The sequence below is a fragment of the Clarias gariepinus genome, chromosome 8 (assembly GCF_024256425.1).
Source record: "Clarias gariepinus isolate MV-2021 ecotype Netherlands chromosome 8, CGAR_prim_01v2, whole genome shotgun sequence".
NCBI lineage: Eukaryota > Metazoa > Chordata > Actinopteri > Siluriformes > Clariidae > Clarias > Clarias gariepinus.
In genome coordinates, this window is record NC_071107.1 from 21,038,027 (window position 1) to 21,060,595 (window position 22,569).

At 36.8% G+C, this 22,569-nt stretch overlaps 1 protein-coding gene across 2 annotated transcripts; it reads right to left on the reverse strand.

The window, feature by feature from the left end:
• Positions 1 to 166: 166 nt before the first annotated feature.
• Positions 167 to 22,219, reverse strand: washc2c (WASH complex subunit 2C). 2 transcript variants are annotated; one of them, XM_053501978.1, is made up of 32 exons: positions 22,062 to 22,219; positions 18,612 to 18,749; positions 18,352 to 18,516; positions 18,188 to 18,256; positions 16,174 to 16,347; positions 12,536 to 12,629; positions 12,366 to 12,430; positions 12,045 to 12,098; positions 11,849 to 11,935; positions 11,369 to 11,453; positions 11,159 to 11,224; positions 10,796 to 10,914; positions 10,635 to 10,695; positions 10,444 to 10,494; positions 10,184 to 10,363; positions 9,065 to 9,213; positions 8,377 to 8,487; positions 8,159 to 8,254; positions 7,969 to 8,070; positions 7,773 to 7,874; positions 7,496 to 7,665; positions 7,133 to 7,244; positions 6,571 to 6,777; positions 5,762 to 5,956; positions 4,761 to 4,883; positions 4,583 to 4,684; positions 4,364 to 4,444; positions 3,182 to 3,238; positions 2,147 to 2,365; positions 1,372 to 1,950; positions 966 to 1,137; positions 167 to 878 (listed from the first exon to the last, which is right to left on the reverse strand). In XM_053501978.1, exons 2-32 carry the CDS (start codon positions 18,738 to 18,740, stop codon positions 733 to 735), a joined length of 4,122 nt encoding a protein of 1,373 aa, XP_053357953.1. In that variant the 5' UTR covers positions 18,741 to 18,749; positions 22,062 to 22,219; the 3' UTR covers positions 167 to 732. The 2 variants fall into 2 exon arrangements, with proteins under 2 accessions (XP_053357953.1, XP_053357954.1); XM_053501979.1 differs by lacking the exon at positions 3,182 to 3,238.
• Positions 22,220 to 22,569: the final 350 nt, after the last annotated feature.

Sequence of the window (22,569 nt, forward strand, 5' to 3'; positions counted from 1 at the left end):
TAATTATTTCTACACACTTGTTTCCTGTCAACAACATCAGCTAGTAGGTGATATGTTGGTGTCAACAACATCAGCTAGTAGTTAATATATTGGTAATGTATTAATATATGTTGGATAATATATTGGCAACATATTACTTCTTGGGAAGAAGCTAAAAAAAACTCCAACATTTTCACTCTTTATAAAATATATATTTTTTTAGTTTACAAAAATCATTTTACATGCAACACAAAAATTTATAAAAACACAATCAAGACAATGAGCACTAATGTTGCTAAGCAATCTTGACAGTCATATGCAACAAACTGAGGCAAAAGAATGCAAAGAAATCATGTCTACCATGTCAGAGGAATGTATTCATTCACAATCAAATCAATTTGATTTTATAGGATGCACAACCGATACTGTCAATTTTAAAGTGCTTTACCATAATAAACACAAAGAAATAAAACAATCCATTAGTAATCTAACACTTCATGGCAGCTTTGCCCTATTACTGAGAGAGGATCGGATGCCATTAGAAGTTACTTCAGGGTTCTCTTCAATTTTCTTTTTGATGAATCTGTATGCTATTAATCAATCATGAATTTTTTATATAACCGTTAAAAGTTAGTTTTTTATTATCTATGTGTCATAAGGCTGTTCTTTCTAGAATTTATAAATTATCTGTCAACAGTATGTTGTTCTGTATGTTCTAATCTGTCAGGTCACAAACATACAAATTTCACACCTTTACTTTCCACCAAACACGTTAAGGGGATCGTCAAATATATTATGGCCTGAATCCTCTGCCGAGTTCAATTCCTGGACAGGCTTCTTAGACTTCTTCGCAGTTGAGGCCCCTACTGGTTTTGTGATTCCAGATGAGAAAATATCATCTATAAAATGCAGAAATACTTATTAACATCTCTTGGGTAGGTATGAATGTGTTTATTGGATTTAACCCTCTAGCAGCCGTAACTTACCCATGTCATCATCAAATATAGATTTAGTTTCTACTTTCTTTTTTGCCTTTTTCTCCTTTAGTTTTGTTACAGGAGTCAAATCAGCAAAAATGTCCACATCGTCAAACAGGCTTGCTTCTAGGCTCTGCTCTTTAGGTTTCTTAAGTACTTTGGAGGGCGTTTCATCAACATCCTGAAAAGACATTTTAAATCAACAGCTCTCAAAACAGCCCTTAGGGCTCCCAGGCTGTCCATATTTTTGCACGTTGGCTGCTCACACAACACAGTAATAGAGCGAAAATATAGGTTTTCAAGGAAATTACTGCTTAATAAAGTCATAAATTGCATGCCTCAACACCAATCCTAATTAATAATGACATGACAGTCTGCTACAAAAGCTTAGAAACAGGATAAAAATATACATTACCTGGAAAATGTCTGGTTTAATGGAGCTAGCAAGTGTTTTAGAGGCCTTCTTCGTCTCCGTTGCAAAAATGTCATCGTCATCATCAAGCAAAGGCATAGCCTTGGCTTTCTTTACAGTCTTTGGCTTGACTGTGGCAAAGAGGTCCTCACTGTGGTCGTTAATGATAGACTGAGTTGGCTCTTTTTTCTTAGAAGCTCCATGGGACACTGTCTCTGGAGGCTTTGCCTTAGTTTGCGATGGAGGGGTATGCTTAGGAGCTGAGGCAGAAGCGAAAAGGTCCTCTGATGAAAATAAGTCCGCCTCAGCAAGAGGGAGCACCTTGGGCCTGACCACACCATCAGAGACTGTTTTTGCGGGCACTGTAGTGCTGCTAGTGGTTATAGGTAGTGTGAGAGCTGAGGGTCTGGCTGCTATAGGATTAAAGGCAGATGGCACTGAAGTTGTTCTGGCTCCTGAATCAGCTTGAAAAGCCGAGTTTTCTGCCAGGCTGCCCAGGCGAGATTCTTCAGAGCGCTGTGCAGCCAAATGTCTCGCTGCACGTGTCTGGGGACGCCGCTGGGTTGCGCCTTTAACACGGTCCTGCACAAAAAGGTTTTTGGTTAAATTCTTAATCATTTACAAAAGCATGTCTAGTGTGAAAATCTGTATTGCCTAAGAATGACTGCTTTATATTAATCAACTATATCAGAAATTGCATCACTTAACCAACATGAAAAATACTGTAGCATGTCCCTAAAACAAGTAGCAAAAACAAAACAAAAAAAGGATGACACACCTTATTGGCATTCTGTAGTGTTGTGACCTGAGCTGGTGTTTCAAAGCCGATCCCTCCCTCAGCAGCAACCCTGGATTCTGCAGTGGCGGCAGACTCCGGCGGCAGCCCTGCAGATCTGGGTGAGGAGGACTGAGCCAGATCAGGCATTATGCTAACTGCACCTGGAGTCCGTGGACCTGCTCCTGGCATAAGACTAGCAGGATTGATGGCCAAACTAGCCTGAGTGGACAAAAAGATTAAAAGAAAAATCTTTAGAAATGCTATAAACAGCTAACTTAGTCGAACTGCCCTACAAAAAATTGGAAATGTTAAAAGTGGGTTATATGGCAAAAAAAAAAAAAAATCTAAAAAGACGCTTTATGGTAGAATTTGCATATTTATGGGCATATATATCTATGAATGTAACTGAGCATGAAACCTGAGAGTTTCTTTTGTGTTTCATGTCCAAAATAACAGCAGGAGCCAATCTACAAATGCGTGATTTGTTTGATAAACAAGTCTTTAATCTGTTTTAAAAAAAAGTTCAATATAGAGTACTACCACATTTGAAAGTGCAAATCTAGGAAATAATATGTTCCAATAAATGTCCAAAATGCTTTTGACTAGTATATAGATACTGAAAATTCCCCTGGTAAAATAACTGATTATGATGTCACTATGATATCACTTCTTTTGCCATATAACATATAATAGACAGTCTTGATGCAATAATCAAGAAAATCAAGAAAGCTTAGGCTTAGAATCAATCAACCTCATATTTTAAAACATGCTGTACATATGGAGAAGAGTGAAGAGTGCCAAACGTAACAATACAAGAGACTGAAGCAAAGATATGTGCAGACATCAGTCCTTATAATGTGGTCTAAGGAATGTGAAATACAGCTTAAAAGTATTTAAAAAGAGTTGTGTTAGCCAGATGCCAAAGCTTTGTGTCGTTTTTTTAAGAGGATGAAGTTCGTTGTGAGTAAAGCTGAAAAAATGTTTTTTAGAGTAACAGGAAGAAACAGTTGGATAGAAACATTAATTAAACATTACTTGAAGTTTTCCAATCCTTGATGATGTTTCTTTTGGTTTAACAGGGGTCACAGGTTTCTGTGCAATCAATAACAATAAGACCATTTGCAAAACTTTAAAGCATGAATTATTTACTTAAATAATATCAATGAGAGCAAGCATAAGCTAAAACTGCCAGGGCATGAAATAATTGCTAAACACACATATATGTTTCGATAAGTTTATGAATGATATTAGGGTTGTAACAATGCAATAAATCATAATGCATCAGGATGCAAAATTGTGACCATAATTCCGGTTGTAGAATAGCATTCTATTAATTATTTATATAATGCAGTTATAAGCTCATGCTCACTCACTCATTGTCTACAGTATACCGCTTTATACTGTATACAGGGATGCAGGGGCCCTGGAGTCTACCCCTAGAGACTTAGGGCATGAAGTGGGGTACACCCTGGACACAGAGGTAATCCATTGCAGGACACACACACATACACACTCTCACGTTCTTTCACACACTACAGGCAATTTGGAAATGCCAATTAGTCTAATTAGTCTGCATGCTTTTGGACTGTGGGAGGAAACCGGAGCTCCACACTATCCATGAATTAAAAAATACAAATAGCACGCTGGTTACACAATGGTAAATTTTTTTTGTACAGCGCTTACACATTTACTGAAAATCATCTGCACTTGTGAACTGCACTTTGTCAAAGACTGTAATCTGTAATGTCCAATAATAAGACCAGGGTAGTGAGGCATTTTAACCAATTTTGGGGCACTACTGGCAGTTACACAATTCAGGATTTGACACTCGGCTTATTACTTTTCAGTTGATCAGCTTCAACACTTTCCATTGTTTTTCAAGGAATCTTTGGGGAGAATTTTCTTATTGGTTGCTCAATTGGTTAGTCAGTCAGTTTGTTTATTTATAATATGCGTAGCAAACCTGTAGTACATATTGTTTAAAATATTAACCCGCTGTTCACAGAATGTATTATGTATTTATGTATTATTATTATGTATTATTTATGTACAGAAATAAACTTTTCAGTCATATTTTTTTTGTTACATTCAATGTAAAGTATCCTGAAATTATCTTAAAATAACTCAATTGAATCAAACCACAAGCAGATTGCATCATCACATGTCTAGATTCATACCCAAAATCTGAAAAAAAAAAAAAAGATTTTACACACATACCTCACTCTTAGCAGACTGTGCTGAAATTGAACCTTTGTCAGTTTCTTCATGTTTGGCCTTACTTGCCTTATTTGGTACTTTCTAAGTGCAGAAATTATACAGCAATTACTATACACTCCTTTTTCCCCTTATTCTACTCTAAAAAAGGTTAAAAAACACAAATGCAACACACAAAATAACTCTTATTACTGTTTATAGAAAGAAATCCAACTGTATTACCGGAGGAGCTTTTGGCTTTGCAGAGCTGAATAAGTCATCATCCTCCTCCTCCTCCCCAAACAATGCAGAAACAGCAGGCTTCACTGAGCTAGAAACAGTTTTCTGGAACCACAAAAAAAAAAAAAACTCTTACAATTTTGATATGCAGAGAAATTAGCTCAAAGTAGCTGAAACTTACTGAGGGTTTAGTGGAGGTAGCAAAGAGGTCCACCTCTGGGTCATTGTCTCTTTGCTGTGTCTGGCTGAAGAGAAGCTCCTCATCCTGAAAGACACCTGTGCTCTTTACAACAGTTCTCGGCTCCTAAGAACAAAACACAACCAGCATTATGCCCTTATCTCTCTCACACGCAGCAATGTGCGTTAGGTGTATTTTAAGTATCATAAACAGCCTATTTTTACACTCGAGCACAAAGACAGGTCAGAAAGGACACTTCCGGGATAAGAGTAATATCTCAGCACCACTCGGTGTCTTGAAATAACATGGTGACAAATCATGTACATCAAGATCACGGAGAACTCATTATAAACCAGAAACAGCACTCCATGGGTAACATCCCAATTACAACATATTCTACTCTCGTTGCTGTTTTAATTTGGTGGATTCATTTTCCATTTGTTTTATTCACTGGTAATCACTTAATAGGAAATATCTGTACTTTTTTTTTTTTTTATTATATAAACATGCATCACTAATCCTATCTCAAGTTAATTATTTGTTATTCTATAATATTTCTGCCCTAATCTTAGTTTTAAGCTTTTAAGTTTGATATTAACTTTGTGGTTACTGTTACACTACGGCTACAGTGTAAAATACTGACCTGATATGAAATGTGCATCAAATCTTTACTTAATATTTCTCATCATTACTTCTTATTATACAACAGTTAGTTTTGACTAAGCAATCTGATTGGATTAGAGGCTTTCCAGGAGTGTTGATATAGAGCATAACAGAACTGGGACCTTTAACTATACAAATCATTCTGTGTCACGGGTGTTCTAGTATTGGCTAAGTACACTAACTGACGGCCACCAGCATGGGTGAAAGTACGTTGGTACGCTCCATAGTACCAACGAACACAAAAGTGACTACACTTCAATACTAAATATTTAAATTAGACACTTAAATATACAAATTAGACAGAGTCATATACACGCAAAGTTCTTGATACTTAAGCCAACCTTTAATGTACTTTTCTCCATATGCTTGGTTGCTGATGAAAGAGGAGGTATTTCATTAGGTTCATCTTCATCTTCATCATCAAACAAACTAAATGTGTTTTTCGTGGCCCTTTTCTCCTTGGTCTCCATGGGTGGAGGGGCTTCCTTATGCCAGTCAATATCATCGATGTCCTCCAGTGCATTCCTGGTTTGTTTCTTTGGCACACACACAAATTGATTCTGGTTTGCTACAAATACATTTTTGAGCATCAAACACACACACACACGCACACACACACACACACACAAACATACACACACACACATACACACACACACATACACACACACACATACACACACACACATACACACACACACACACACACACACACACACACACATACACACACACATACACACACACACACATACACACACACACACACACACATACACACATACACACACACACACATACACACATACACACACACACACATACACACACACACACATACACACACACATACACACACACACACATACACACACACACACATACACACACACACACATACACACACACACACACATACACACACACACACACATACACACACACACACACACACACACACACACATACACACACACACACATACACACACACACACACACACACACACACACACATACACACACACATACACACACACACACGCACGCACACACACACACACGCACATATATATACACACACACACACACACACAAACACACACACACGCACACACACACAAAAAAAGGAATGTGGTTTTCATTCTCACTGTGGTGGTTTTGGCTTCGTCTCCCAGAACATTAATTCCTCCAAACAAGCTAACAGCTCCAGCAGGCTTTTTACTCTTGTTAGACTCCTCAGGGGAGGATGCTGTCTGCATAGTCGCCTTCTCTAAAGGATTCTCCTTAGCTTCCTCCTGCGTCTCCTCTGGGCCAAACAAAGTGGGAGCCTGAGACGCAGCAGCAGCAGCTGGTACCTGAAACACACACATACTCATATTCAGTTCTCTTCTCTGTAAATCAGCCTGCTCCCCGTCTCCTGTTTTCTCACAGATCACTTGTATAGTGGCATTTTACACGGTGTAGTCTGACTATTAAGCTCTATGCAATTAAGCTCTTGGTGGTAATTTAACCCCATAAATATTATACAGAACCTCTGCTTCTTACACATTGTACACATAAATTCATTACTCCATTAATAATGATTAAAGTTCCACATGAAAAAATATTTAATCAACAAGCAAAGAAAGTCATCAGTGCAGTTAAACAGGTAATGTAACTTCTCTGTACATATGGTATCTGTTTAACGTGAGTTAGTTTTACCAAACTTACTTTGACTTCAGGAGTTCCTTTGCTGACAGATTGTTTAATCCCAAAGAGAGAACCTTTGTCTTCATCGTCTTCATCCTCAAACAGAAGGGAGACCCTCTGAGGTTTCTTCTGACTGAAGGGACAATACTGTATTAGTAATTTTGTAATGGTTTGGTGCCTGAACTTTCAAACAGCTCTTATTCAAATGCTATTTTTGTCTTAGCTTAGAAAGACAATGAGTGCTATTTATACTTATACTGGTACAAATTACATACTTGTAAAGTACAGAATACGGGATTAATAAAGGTTGGATGTTTTCTTCCTCCCAAAAAAATCTGTGGAATTTAGGGTTTCTTTTTGAAATAATACTGATGTAAAGAACACCTTGGCTCCTTTGTAGCTGCAAACAGATCATCATCATCATCATTAAACAAGCTGTCTGTCTGTGATGCGCTGGCACTGGGTAGCCTAGACGGGGCACTTGTGCTAGCCTTCATCCCACCACTTTTCCCACCAGACTTGGCTGGGCTGGGCTGTGAGCTTATCCACTGGTCCTGTGCAATACACAACCCACACACATTAGATGAATTTATTCCAATTACAACAACTTGTAATCATAATCTGCACAATATAAATTCTAATGCCGCTGTATGCAAGGTACCTCATCATCACTAAAAAGAGAACTTGATAAAGCTTTCTTAGGTTGAGGCACTGCTGTCTTGACCTGAACCGACTGAGATTTTGGCACAGATGCAAACAGATCCTACAAAATGCAGGTAAAGTATTGTTAAAATGTATTTGGTAATAAAACTCTCCCTTTCGATGCATATCTCAAAGCAAGATCTGCTCACACTTACCTCCTCTTCATCATCATCAAATATAGAGACCTTAGGCTTGCTTGGTTTATTCTGTGCTGGGCCTTCTGGTTTTGACTGACTTTTTGGCATGGTAGGGAATATCTTCGGCAAAAAAAAAGAAAAAAAAAAGATATTGCTATGAAAGTTCTCACTTCTACAATTCACAAGGTAAAATATAATAAAAGCATACTTGTGAGTCCTCGTCATCAGAAAACAGACTCTTGCTCATTGCTTTCTCTGTTGTTTTAGGAGCAACTGGTGGTTTGACCACAGCAGGTGGCATGCTCTAAAAAATCATTACATTAAAATGATGAGGACGGTAATGTATAAAAATATACAATTAAAAATTATAATTTTTTTCCCAGAAAATAAGACAGATGTACAAGAGAAGAAGAAATGGTTTCATACCTCTTCAGATTTCACAGACTCCTCACTTGTTGACGGGTGACGTTTCTTCAGACTTTCAGCAAGAAGACTATTTGTACCAGGCCCAAAAATTGAGATGGCACCAGCAGGTAACTGCATAACAACAAGATGTTTACACATTTGATTTGATCATCATTATCTGTATGGCACTTTGCCTGAACTCTCAATATGGTTTAATTACAAAAGCAAAAGATTCAAGAAAAATGTCTATGTTACAAATATTAATGATCAAGCTGCTGATAATCTACTGTACAGTTATGAATAGATTTACTATAAAGAACTGATTTGATTACAAAATTCAGTTACAAATAAAATTCATTTATCTAGAACAGGACTTGACAACTGTGATCTAGGGTTCATAATCTGGATTTAAAAACAAGTAGGAGTCTTTCATTTTTAATAATCTCTGGGAAAAAGAAACTTGATTAAAAATTTTGTCCTGTCTGAGCTGTAAGGGATCCCCAGCATTAACAGTAGGGATGTCTGAAAAATGTGTCCACATTAAGTTTTGTACCCGGTAGAACAACTGATCACCTGTTTTTAAACATAATGAGATGGACTGTCAAGTAGAACTGAAACATAACCGACCTCCAATAAAAATCTAACTTGTAGTTAGAGAAACAATGCAATAGCCTCATCCAGTAACTTTTATGTTAAAATTGTTAACTACCTTTTTCTCCTGAGTTTGTACTTCTTCTTCCACAACTTTCTTGCTCTGCTTAGAACCAGCACTAAAAATGTCACCATCCTCATCATCGTCATCTTCATCACCTCCAAACAGGTCTGCTGTCATCTTTGGATTGGCTTTCTTCTGTGTAGCTAAACACAACACATAATTTAACTACAGTGTCTGCTATTTTTGACTACGAATATTCCTGCGACAGGGCTGGAAGAGATAGCGGGGGGGGGGGGGGGGATAGATTAAGTTACATAGACTGATTCTTTGGTGTGGCAACTAATTCTTAAAAAAAAAAAAAAAAACTTTATAATTTTTATATAGTATGTTAAGCATTTAAAATGGCACAATGTTGCCATTTTTTTATAATCCTGCTAGTGGAATGCTCTAAACTATTTAAACATTGGCAAAGTTTGTTTAGAATTATAAATTTTATATATATATATATATATATATATATATATATACACACACACACACACACACACACACACATACATAGTATATATGTATGTATATATATATATATATATATATATATATATATATATATATATATAAATGTATAATTATAGATTCTGTGAGAGACAGAATCTAAAAAGAAAAATCCGGAAATCACATTATATTATTTTGTTAACAATTTATTTGTGAATTACTGTGTATAAATAAGTATTTGATTACTTGCTTAACAGCCAGATTTCTGACCCTCAAAGACCTGTTATTTTGATTTTAAATAGTCCAGCTACATTCTGCTCATGATCTAAATTAGTAGCACCTGTTTGAGGTCGTTAGCTGTCATAAAGACACCTGTGCACCCCACAAACCTGTGCACCATCAGCCAAAGTCTAAGTAGATACATGGGGTATCACTGATGGTAAGAATGGTGAAGAATTAGCCCAGAACTACACAGGAGGAGCTGGTCAATGCCGTGAAGAGAGCTGGAACCATCGTTTCCAAGGCTACCATCAGTAATACACTAACTACTACTTTTTGGTCTTAACTCCATTCGCCGTGTTTTTTTTTTCTTTCTTTCTTTTAATATATTTTATCGCAATGCTCACATCGGTGATTCCCATGCCCAGTCTTCAGTGACTCAGGCCTACACCAACTCACCAGACGTGGGTTTTTTGAGCGTGCTCCCACTGAAGAAATCATCATCTTCGTTGTCATCAAAAAGACCACCTCCTAGGGAGGGCTGATCTCGAACATCCTGCACTTTGGATTTGACCAAACGGTCATTTTCTTTGCTCTCTAATGAGTCTGAACCATTTGGTGAGCCAAAGAGACTGTTTTCTATAAGAAAAACAGAAATATTTCTCAACAAAAAGCTAAAAACCTTAAGGTTAAATGTTTTGTTAAATAACAACTTTTACCTGGGAAGATGGAAACTGCACCTGTTGGTATTTTCTTAGTGTTGACACTCTCTGCAAAAAAAATTAAAGAATGGATTTACAAATTTATAAAGCACACTAAAATAACATGCAACCTATAAGCTACTGTATACATCTTTTAAATACAAACTGCAGGAAAGGTTAATAAATACAGACTGCTCATAGTGTCATACCTGATTTTTGAGAAACTGACTGCTCCTTCTCCTTTTTGGGTGCCTCAGAAAACAGGTCACCCTGCAAAATGCAAAAAAGTTTAATCTTTCAGCATTTTGTCCTTTAAAAGCATTTTTAAAAGACAAAATTTATAATCAATTAACAGTGCATTAGCATTTACCTCATCATCATCATCAAACAAGCCTTTACCGCCACTAAAGAGACCACCCTTTTCTCCAAATGGAGAATATTCTTCGTCCTCCATTTTTGGAGGCTTGAACATCTCATCATCGTCCTCCACTGCAAAACAAAATGGTATGAACATGGCATGAATAAGGATTAGCATGTGATCTGATCAAAATACAATAAAAAATGCAAGGCATTTTGATGTCCTTAATGAGATAGAATGAAAATAAAATTAAAAAAAATATGTAAGAAAGGTGGGAGGATATGACAAAGACAGTGACTGTTTTTATGGACACTCGATTTCCTGTCTGAAGCATCAGAGATGCCCTTTCTACAGTGAGAATGAAATCACATATACCCTGTGTTTGTGGCAGTTTCTTTCCTTGGTGCTTCTTCTTGGTGGCAGATGTGCCTGATGACAATGCTTAAAAAGAATTACAAACATGCAAATGTAAACAAATTTAAAGAAAAAAATGTGACATTTACTCAAATAAAAAGACTCAAAGGATGACAACAAGAAAAAAATAAATATCATAATATATCATTAATGAGTGAACCACGAACTTACATGTTCGGTCTGTCTCTGGCTTTTTTGTTGTATCTTTAATTCTTGCAGCCAGTTGATCAGCAAATGATGCTGGACCTACATCATCCTGAAATACAAGCAGAGACAATAAAAATCAGCTGGGGAAATTTTTTTGATAAACTGTTTCTGAATAGGGCCAGCGCCAAGTCTTTTTTTTAATTATTATTATTATTATTAAAACTCAATAAACAATAAAACTAGCTAAATTTAGTTACCTTTCTAATGTCAGTTGATTTTTTTTTAAACATAAGTTTTTTAGTTTTTTTTGCCAAATACAACTTTAATAGCATTGTCTAGCACATTTATCTTTTTAAAAAAATTTAATGGAGAATTCACACGTATGAAAAAATGTAAATTAAATTTAAAAAAAAAATGTTTTGATTGTGTAAAGCTGCTTTGGGACAATGGCAATTGTTAAAAGCGCTATACAAATAAATAAAATTGAAAAATTTAATTATTTACCCTTCTGGCTTCATCCTCATCCTTGTCAGATTCCCCAAATAAGTCAGAATCTTCATTTTCTTCGTCTTCATCAGAACTGAGTTGCTTCTATTAAGATGCATCATAAAGAGCTCAATACCAACTTTTACTAATATTGCACTATCCCTAACCAAGACATTTTTTAACTTGAGAACTGAAAACAACAAACAGTTCTTACTTTCTTTAATTTTTCTCGGCTTTCTCCTTCTTGATCAAAGTCATCGTCTGAATGCTGTTAGGAATAAAAATCATATGGTGTAGGCTAGCATGATTTTACTTGGGAGTTAATGAAAGAAATATAAAAGAGATGCTACAATAAACCTAGTCATATTACATTCAGCATTTACTTTTGCCTCCAGTTTGTTCCTAAGAAAACTGAATTTAAACCCAGGTTTTCACAAAGCAATTTCTCACCAGATAAAGCTGTTTTGTGACCATGTTAACTGCTAAATGCAATAAACAAATAAAAATGTAAATTTAATATGCATGTGTATAATACCTCGTCCTGATCTTTATCCACTTCACTCTCAACCAAACTCTCCCTGTCGCTGTCGATGGACATTTCTGCAAGAGAGAGAGAGAGAGAGAGCAATGCACAAGCAGTTAGTAAAATTAAAGACAATGTGTTAATTTAGTTTAGAATGAAATAAGGCATTAAGAGTACACCACCATCGCTGGAAAGATCTCCCAGGCCAATGTCATCTTGCTCCATAAAAGCCTGAGATCCAATTAAGTATGGTAACGGCCTGTCTACGTACAGGTCCTATTAAAAATGAAAAAGGAGAGAAAACACAAATTAAAAACTACATCACCAATGAAAAGAGTGTATTTGCCCTAAGGCTGCAATAAATAAAGGCAAAATTGCTAAAAATTATTAGCAACAAATACCATAAAAGAGTGAACAATGTGTATTAAAAAGCAAATATGCGTAGGTCCTGTTCCAGTAAACTGTGCATTTCACAAGAATCTCACATGCATAGCTGATGTGTATGCATGAAGAGACGGGTCTGTTTATATGGGTTTGAGAGATATTGGAGCTTAGTCTGTGCTCGTGTGCAATTACACAAAATTTGTACTTAATTTGAACAATAATAAAAGGAAGTCAGTGGTGGTGAGTGATGGTAGTGTAGCTGGCTGCAATCCTTACATGTCAAACAGTGGATTGTGCCACATGAAAAAAAAACTTAAGTTGAGGGGGAAATGGGCATCTGGATTTCATTTATTAATTTACGAGTTACACTAACATTTAAAAGAAATGTGCAAAAAACATGTTTTTTTTTTTATAAAAAACATCAAAATCTACTATGCTGATGACATACTTTGAAGTTTCTGTGTTTAATGTTTTAAATTATTCGTTTGTGGTCTGTGTGTGTTGGGTAAACCTGTGATGTGGACAGACAACAAAACAGAAAAAGGTCTGATGTAATATATGTTTTTTTTTTTGTTTTTTTGTTTTTTTAAATCACATAGACCTGCCAAAACGTTTTAACAATTTAAAGTATAGACTTTTTATATCCAGTGTTCCTGGCTGAATCATGTTTATTGGATAGAGTGTATTGAGTCTAGTTTATCTGCTTTTCTGCACAATTACGGTCATACATAGTTTGATTGTCCTGCCCAATCAGAAAACATCTTTTTTGATTTAAATGGGTTAAAAATAAAAATGTTCTTAAAAAACTTGGGTCATGGAGCATTGGTGTTATCCAGATTTGGGCTGCTAGCAGAGAATGTGTTTGACTTTCACTTTGCAGGTACTGTATGTACTTAAACTATTTTGGCCCAGGAGTGCTGACTATAAAAACATGCTGTATTTTTTTTTAAGAGATCTTATGCGTCAAGTCATGTGCTCAGCATCCTGCTAAAAAAAAAAAAATTTCATTCGTTCACTTGTCAAGTGAAATTGTTAGAATACAACACTGAATATAAGTCACCTGATCTTTACTAGAGATGGGGGTGAATGGGTGGTAGGTAGATTTAGTAATTCACCACGATTCAGGTATCGCTACGTTGATTTATATAAATATATATATATATATATATATATATATATATATATATATATATATATATATATATATATATATATATATTCACTTCTGTTCAAAAGTTTGTGGTCACTTTCTAGCTCCATGATCGTTCCTGATTTTTATTTCTTTCTACATTGTAAAGGAATGCTAAGGCGTCCAAAAAATGCATTCATTTCCTTTGAACAGTTAATGGTGAAATGTGTCTGCTTTGTAAAGACTTCATAATGCCGCTAATCTGAGGTGCTGTTAATTGGTCATTTTTCAGGCTAATAACTCTAAATAAACTTCTCGACTGCATCAGAGGTAGGTTTTGGTCTCGCCCTCCTGGGATGGCCTTCATGTGAGACAGTTTTATTATGGTGCTTGACGGATTTTGCAAATGCACTTGACAATACTGTTCTTGCAAAAACTATTTTAGAAAGGCTGACCTCTGTGTTTTAAAATAACAACTAACTGTTGTTTTTGTTGTTCTTACGTAATTAACTAATTCCATATGTGTTATTATTATCCTCAGTATCGTTGTAAAATGTAGAAAATAAATCACTAAACAAAAACAAAGAAATTTGCAAGTGACCCCATACTTTTGAACGGTAGTGTGTATGTGTATATATATATATATATATATAAAAAAGGGATGTAACGGTATCAAAACTTCACGGTACGGTAACTTGAATGGCACGGTACGGTGTTCATTGAATCATTTACAGGAAAAACAAAACTAATGAAGAAAAAAGTGTTTGTTAAACAGTATACATGAACACTGAACATATCAATGGCATACAAATTAGCCATCTATCTGTAAACTTTGAAACAGGAACTAGAATTTTTCAACTTCAGTCTGATCCAGTAATGTGGAAATGGCGGGTGCTGCTATTAGCAGCAAAGGAGAAGAGATGGAAAGAGTAATTAATCATTACAGAGTAAGCGGGTTTTAAATCGGATGTGCGCATTACTGGATCTGTAGCGACAACTGACCGCAAAGGATGATGGTCACGCCTGGGCTGATGGGAATTGTAGTTCCCGCTACCTCCCGTTCGCTCCATTCGTCTGAGCAAACTTTTTTCAGAAGACCTATCGTTTTAACGCGTCATGCAACCACGGTAGTATCGGAAAGATTTGTTATTGCGGTACGACGGTATTTACAATACCGTACATCCCTTATATATATATATATATATATATATATATATATATATATATATATATATATATATATATATACATACACACACACACTGTTGCTGTTTCTCTATAGGTGCGCTCTAAATTGTCCACACATTGACATCACAGCATTCATCATAGCAAACTGAATCAGAACCACAGATTTCTGATATCATATCGGTTGACCCCAGGTGATTTCCATCCATAATTATACGACAAATAAATTAATTTATAACTAGAGTTTTTTCAGCTAGCGAGACAACCAAGGGACTTTATTGTAAATTTGCCTGAGTGTAACTGAAAAAATCAGTGATGTAAATGCAGATAAGATGGAGGTGCAAAAAAAAGTGGGGAAGAGGCGGGGTGTCTCATTTCACATAAAAAATTTAATAGATGACAAACATCAGTACTACTGCATTGCAGTTACGGAACTGTATTAAGTTTGGTTGTGGGTTGGGTAGTATGATGACGATGGTCTTTTGAAAGCTCCTGTTGAGGGGTCACCACAGCTGATTGTTCGATCCGCACACAACTTGGCACAAGTTTTACACTGGATGCTCGTCCTGACGCAACCTATTCTTTTTTTTTTTTCTGGGCTTGGAACCAATCTCACTAACTCAACTTCTATACTGCTTTATTCTGTATTCAGGGTCGCAGGGGGCCTGGTGCCTATTCTAGGAGGCTTAGGGCACGAGTCAGGGTACACCCTGGACAGGGTGCCAATCTATCACAGGGCACACACATACACGCTCACACATACACACACTCATTTACACACTACAAGGAATTACAGAACGCCAATTAGCCTAACCTGTGGGAGGAAACTGGGACTGGGAGGAAACCCACCAAGTCCACCAAGCACAGGGAGAACATGCAAACTCCATGCACACAGAGACGGAAATCGAGCCTGGCCGGGAATCGAACTCGGACTCTAGGGGTGCACGGCGACAGTGCTAACCACTACACCACTGTGCCGCTCGGCTTGGAACCAGTTAGGTAGTTTTATGTATAAAAAATAATCAATCCAATCAATTAATAAAACATCTGATAGTTTCATCAAATAATTAAAATTATAATAAATAGCAGTCTTAATTTTTTACTGAACTCAAGAACTCTCACCTTGGGTTCTAGAATGGGTTCTACTCTGTCAGCTGCCTCCTCATCCTCGGAGTCCGAGTTCCCAACTTTAACATCCAGTTGCTCAAAGGCAGATTCCAGGACCTTTAGACCGTAATTTACCGCCTCCTGGATTTTAGGTATCAGCTCAGCTTCTTTCTGTTCTCGTGTTTTTTCCTGTTAAAGTGCAAAAACAGAGCATGTCAGAGTAATACATGCAAAACTACAAGCTTACGTAAACATATGCATTTTTTTGCACATTTGTCAATGATTCAGATCATTAAACAAATTTTAAAACTACACAAAGATAAAATTAATGATGATTTTATTTATTAAGGGAAGAAGGTTGTCCAAACCTACCTGGCCCTATGTGAAACAAGAATTGACCCCTAAATCTAATAACTTCTTGTGCCACCCTTGGAGGCAAAACCTGCAATTAAGCGTTTACAAAAACTGGCAGAGAGTCTTCACATCACTGACCCACTGTCTTCTATGCAGAATAGTTTAAAGTCAGTCATATTAAAAGGTTATAAACTCCCCGTTCAACGATCTTAATCGGATCCAAGTGTTTTTGAGCCATCCAGAGGTGGACTAGCTTTATGGTACTATAAGTCTTTAAGGTTCTAAAGCTGCAAAGGAGCCCCAGACCATCATACTACGATCCCAATGTTTAACTGCTGGTATGATGTACTTTTCCTGAAACCATGTTAGTTTTACACTAGATGTAATGGGACGCACACTTTTAAAAAGTTAAAGTACACAGAATAAATGTAAGACTAGCCGCTGTGTTCTTGTTGCTTAGCAGTGCCTTTCACCCAGGAACTCTTCCATGAATGCCATACACACAGTCTCTTTCTTATTGTTGAAACACAGACCTTAACTGAGGCAAGTGAGGCATGCAATTCTTTAAATGTTGTTCTGGGTTCTGCTAAGTTCCTGGTTAAGGAGTCGTTGCACTCTTGCAGTAATTCTGGTTGGCTGGCCATCCCTGGGAAGCTTTATCGTTGTCCCAAGTGTTCGCAGATTGTGGATAATACCCATCACTGTGGGTCGCTGGATTCCCCAAGAATTAGAAATGGCCTCAATGGTTTCTCATTTGTTCTTCAATTTCTTCAGATCGTGTTACTTTTTCGTGGCAAGTAAAATTTATGTTAGCTTTCCAAAAATAACAGTTTATTTAAGATTTAGTAAAGGGGCATTTACTTTTCTTTTTTTTACATTGGACTAGGTAGATTTGGAGAGTTTTTTTCCTTAACAAATGAAATCAACATTTAAAGTTAACAGTATTTTGTATTTACTCTGGTTATATTTGTGTAATACTAAAATTTGTTTGATGATCCCAATTATTTAAAGCTGACAAATATGCAAAAAAAGAAAAAGAAAAAAAAAAGGAAAGAGCAAATGCTTTGTATACAGTACACTGTATATAGTGTGAGGTTTTTTTCTAGACATCCATGTCTGGCAGTTGGACCCCCTTTACTAAAACAGCAATAGGTACAACTTTGTCTGGAATGGATTATTCATATGGAAATTAACTTTTATTTAGGCATGAACAGATCCAGATTTTTTTTAGATAAATTATCTAGAATCAGAGCTGTTAGTATTGGCCAACATGCAACGACAATACAGTACTGACTTCCTGTTAGCAATTGACAGATAAATTTCTGCAAGATGCTGTTGCAAAAATCTAACCTGCAACAATAGCTTGTTGTGACAGATCTGTGCAGTGTCAGTTAACATCGACCAGGGTTACAGTACAGCACATACCAGTGGACAGACAGAATAAAAGTTCAGATCTGATAATCATATACGACATTAACCCATTTCAGGCCAGCATCAATTTACCCATTTCTGACAAACTAAAGATTAAACAATTATTATGACTGCTTAATCTGAAATAAACAAAATCAATCTTAACACTCAACCACAGACAAGTGGCAGCAAACTAATGGCATCAAAAATAAGATTTCCCAGTATTTGTGATTGTTGCGCACAAAAACAAACAAAGTGTACGGACCTGTTCAGGGCGTTTCTCCTGAGTCTCTGTTTTTGGGACTGGCTCTTCAACTTCTTCATCATAAACTCTCTAAGTGATTACAAACATAGAAATAGAAATAAAATATGGTAATTTAAACATATTACTGTCCAATTCTGAATAAATAATCAATTTTTCAGACTTACATTTTCTATGAACTGTATGTTAGAAAGCATTAGAAAGTCATTAAAGACGGTGTGGAGGCAGCTGTCAGTTGCTTTGGTGTCTCGAATAAGGCCGTCCAACTGTTTTTCGATCTCATGTGTCTTGGACACCATCCTCTGAGAGAAGTCTTGCAGGTAGAGAAAAAGCTGTCGAGGTGAAAGACACCAGAGTGACACCACGTATCATGAGAAATAACTTCGACCTCCAAACATTTAAATACTTATTTAAGTAAAATAAATACCCCAGAATCTGCGGCTAAAGACCAGTTTACGCTGTTTTTCCGCATCTCATCCAGTGTCCATGGTCTCTCCCACACCTGCTCTGCCTCGCCGTTGCAACTGCTGGGGCCGTTCTCCATGGGTTCTGCCATAGCTATTACCTGTAAAAAACAAAATGTTTACATTACAAAGACATCATGGTTAATAAAAGTGAAGCACCTGTTCTTTAAGCTGACTCATGTTTTAGTTTTCCTATTTGGACGAAAAAAATCAGCCATAGAAGAAATACCTAACAAATAAAGTTGTAATGTTGCCATGGTTGGTCACTGTAAGATGGAAGATTGGGTTACATTTATAGCATGAAAAATGTTTGTGGACACCTAACCATCAGACCCAAAAATTTTGAAGCACTCATTTGTTTATACAAGTGTCATTGTACACATACTGACCACTTAGGTACTCCTTGTCAGTACTCGATTGTACCCTCTTTTGAATTCAAAACTACCGTCACTCTTCATTGCATAGATTCAACAAGGTGCTCAAAACATTCCTTTGATTTTTTTTTTTCCATATCCATGATGCTAATCTCCAGTTCCACCACATGCCAAAGGTGCTCTATTGGACTGAGATCTGGTGACTGTGGAGGCCAATTGAGTATAGTAAACTTACTTACATGTTCAAAAAAGTTTAAGATTATTTTAGCTGTGGCATTTAAATAAGGCTCAACTGGTACTAATGGGCCCAAACTGGGCCTAAAAAATGTCCTATAACCACAAGGCAGAATGAATCCAAGGCTTCATGTTGTTTAGATCAGATCAGGCAACATTTTTGCAAACTTCTAATGTATAAGGTTTGGTGAGCCCTGTAAAAGGTAGTCTTAGCTTTCTGTTCTGAGTGGAACCCGGTGTGGTGTACTGCTGCAGCCGCCCATCAACTTTGGTGGTTGTGTTGTGCATTCAGAGATATTCTTCGGCATGCCTTGGTTGAAACCAGCTGTTATTTGAATGCTATTGCCTTCCTATGAGCTCAAACCATTCTGACCATTCTCTTCTGACCTCCGGCATCAAGAAAACATTTTTCACCCCGAGAACTGCCACTCGCTGGATAATTTATTTTTTCCAGATCATTCTCTGTAAATACTAGAGATGGTTGTGTGAAAACCCCCAGTGAACAAGCAGTTTCAGAAATACCCAGACTAGCCCAACAACAATGCCAAGTTCAAATCACATTTCTTCCTTATTCTAATGTTTTGAACTGTTCGAACTGGCACAGACCAATGTGAGAATGATTGATTATTTATTTGCATTAAAGGCAGTTGAACAAGTAAAACAAGTAAAAATTCCAGATGTAAAGTATTACATGCCTTTATGCCATGGGGAAAAAGGATTTGTCCTTTCCCCCTTCAATATAAAAGACAATTCAGCAGGTGCTCACTCATTTTTTTAGCATTTCCCACTAAAACCTGCCTAAAAGATGGAAGAATCAAATTAATTGAACAATTAAAAAAAAAAAAAAAAAAAAAAAATATATATATATATATATATATATATATATATATATATATAATTTCCACACACTAGTATTTCTTGCATAAAGATTATATTCATGTGCTCTAACAACAATCAGGTGCACTACAAAAAAAAAAAAATTCAGTTTGTTTTAAAAAACGTTAATGTAGTATACATGGAGGAGTTATGACCAATTTATGTACCTTCTGAGGACACAGCGTTCTGTGTGATTTAAAATGTTTATCTTCTCCAAATCACTTAGAAATAACCACAGACTTCCTCCAGCCATATTACTTGCAGAAATGTCTTTACAGATCTGATCTTTTGGTTTCCTTTATACAACCTGGCCTAAAGTGCCCTATACATTAGCCAAATATTGCTTTTCATTTTCACCACAAGCTTAATAAAAAGGAAAACCAAAAAAGTTCAAGATTCGTATGCCACCGATCCGACTTCTTTTGCCGTATGTCCTACCTCAAATGCCTTAAAACCTGCCAATAGGACTCCTAATTTGCGGTCTGGGCCACACAATGCCGCAAATGTCGAAAAAGACAATGAACATGCACTTGCTCGTGATGTGGACTCCCTTCACATTTTTCGGTAGTGGAAATAATGGACTCTTTCACTGTGAAGACTGATGCTTTGTCTCCGAGTCATAACCACACAAACAAGCTTCATTACTGGTAATGGTCCTTGACATAAAGAATGGGTCATCCTCCTGCTCCTGGGTCAGCAGCCTGGGTACAAACTTGACAGCAACACGGCTCATGTTTAAACTATACGTAAGGATTGCCTAGACTGTCCAGTATGACACACTGACAGTAGCAGCAATCTTGTGAGCTGTTATCTGACAATCATTATGCACAAGTTAAAGGTCTTCCTTTTTCTCTTGTTGTCTTCTAGCGATGTTCTTTCAGTCTTGAAGTTCACATGCCACTCAAAACACCCCTAACGACTGATTGCATCATTGCCATAACCTCATTAAATCATGTCAAAGTTCTCTGTGGAAAATCTGTCCAGTTTCATGTCTACTCATGTCATATTCATGTTTAATTTCATGTTCACTCTTTGTTCTAACTTGTGTCCAGGGTAATATCGCAGACGTGGTAACACACATGGTCCAGTTGCATGGCTCCCGATGTGCACCAGATGATGACTTTTGGCAAACTGAATGAAGATCGGTGTGGGTGCAGCACTGAATAAATGTGCGTGCAGCCTTGTGCTGCCATTTGTTGGCATGTTAAAAAAACAGTCCTAAAACTTTGATACCACTTCGTATCATGATATTGATAGACAATGTTTTTACAAAATAAGAACTGCAATAATAACACTCCTTTAAATAAAAATGAACAGCAAAAAAAAAAAAAAAAAAAAAAATCAACCTATGCCGATGGGAACTTTAGATTAGACTGATTACAGCACAGTATTTACAGTGATGCTTGATACTCAGGGAAACTGCACAAGGTCAGAGGGACAGACTCTCACACACCTGTGGTGCACTGACCTGCTTCTTTACCAGTACAGATAGTGTTGCATAGAAAGATTGCACAGAAAAGCATGAATTCAAATTATTATGCATTAACTAAGCACGTGTTATAGTTATATCACGATTAATGGCGATGAACACACGTTTTTTAACACACTTCTGTCTTTGGTCTTTTAGTTCTGAGCTCCTGCAAACGCAAGTTAGCAGGCTCGGCTAACACTCATTAACGCTAGCTAAATTAAGTTACATTAGTTAAATATACATTTTAGCTATTTATAAAGTGCTAAAATGTCATTTTAAAACCTGCGTGACTCCATCCAAACAAGAAGCACATTAACTTATAATGTTTTGTAACGTTATTCTAGCCTGATATTACTAGCTAGTTCCCTCAATATGGACCTGTATGCAATGCTAACACAGCTTTCGCTATTAATGCACGAGCATTAGCTACTTCTAAACACACCAGACATGCTCAGTACCTCGGAGAGAAATTTATTTCGCCCAGGTCGCGCTTTTCATACACAACAAAACCCACTATTTCAGCCTCGGCGAAAAGGTGGCTGTTGATTATCCGCTCCCTCATTAGTATTCCCTTTGCTCGGCCATGTCCAGTCTGCTACCATCAGCTGACTCCATAGTCACCTGACATTAGCGTCGCAATACGTTTCCCACCTGTATTCCGACAAACACACCCCTCCGCTTCCTTGTACAGGAGACGTAAGTTCACATCCTATGTTGTGATTGGTCCAAATTCAGATCACTCACCAAGATTATACCTATCACTGGTAATGGAGGCGGAGTTTGTGAGAATACAGGTGGAAAAGGATTACAAAAAATAGAAAGTGAAGGAATTAATAAGCAGGAAATAACAGTGTAGAATAAGTTAAATATTCCATTGTAGGTTTTGTTTTGACTTGGTACTAATGTGCTAATTATGGAGGGATTAAAGAATGAGTAGCATTCACTGTGCTGTCAGTATACAGTAAT

Coding starts and splice junctions, on each gene's coding strand:
- washc2c (XM_053501978.1), bottom strand. CDS start 18,740: ATGGCAGAACCCATGGAGAACGGCCCCAGCAGTTGCAACGGCGAGGCA. Junction 10,364..10,443: donor TGCAGTTTCCATCTTCCCAG/GTAAAAGTTGTT, acceptor TTTTTCTTATAG/AAAACAGTCTCTTTGGCTCA. Junction 9,214..10,183: donor GCTCAAAAAACCCACGTCTG/GTGAGTTGGTGT, acceptor TGTTGTGTTTAG/CTACACAGAAGAAAGCCAAT.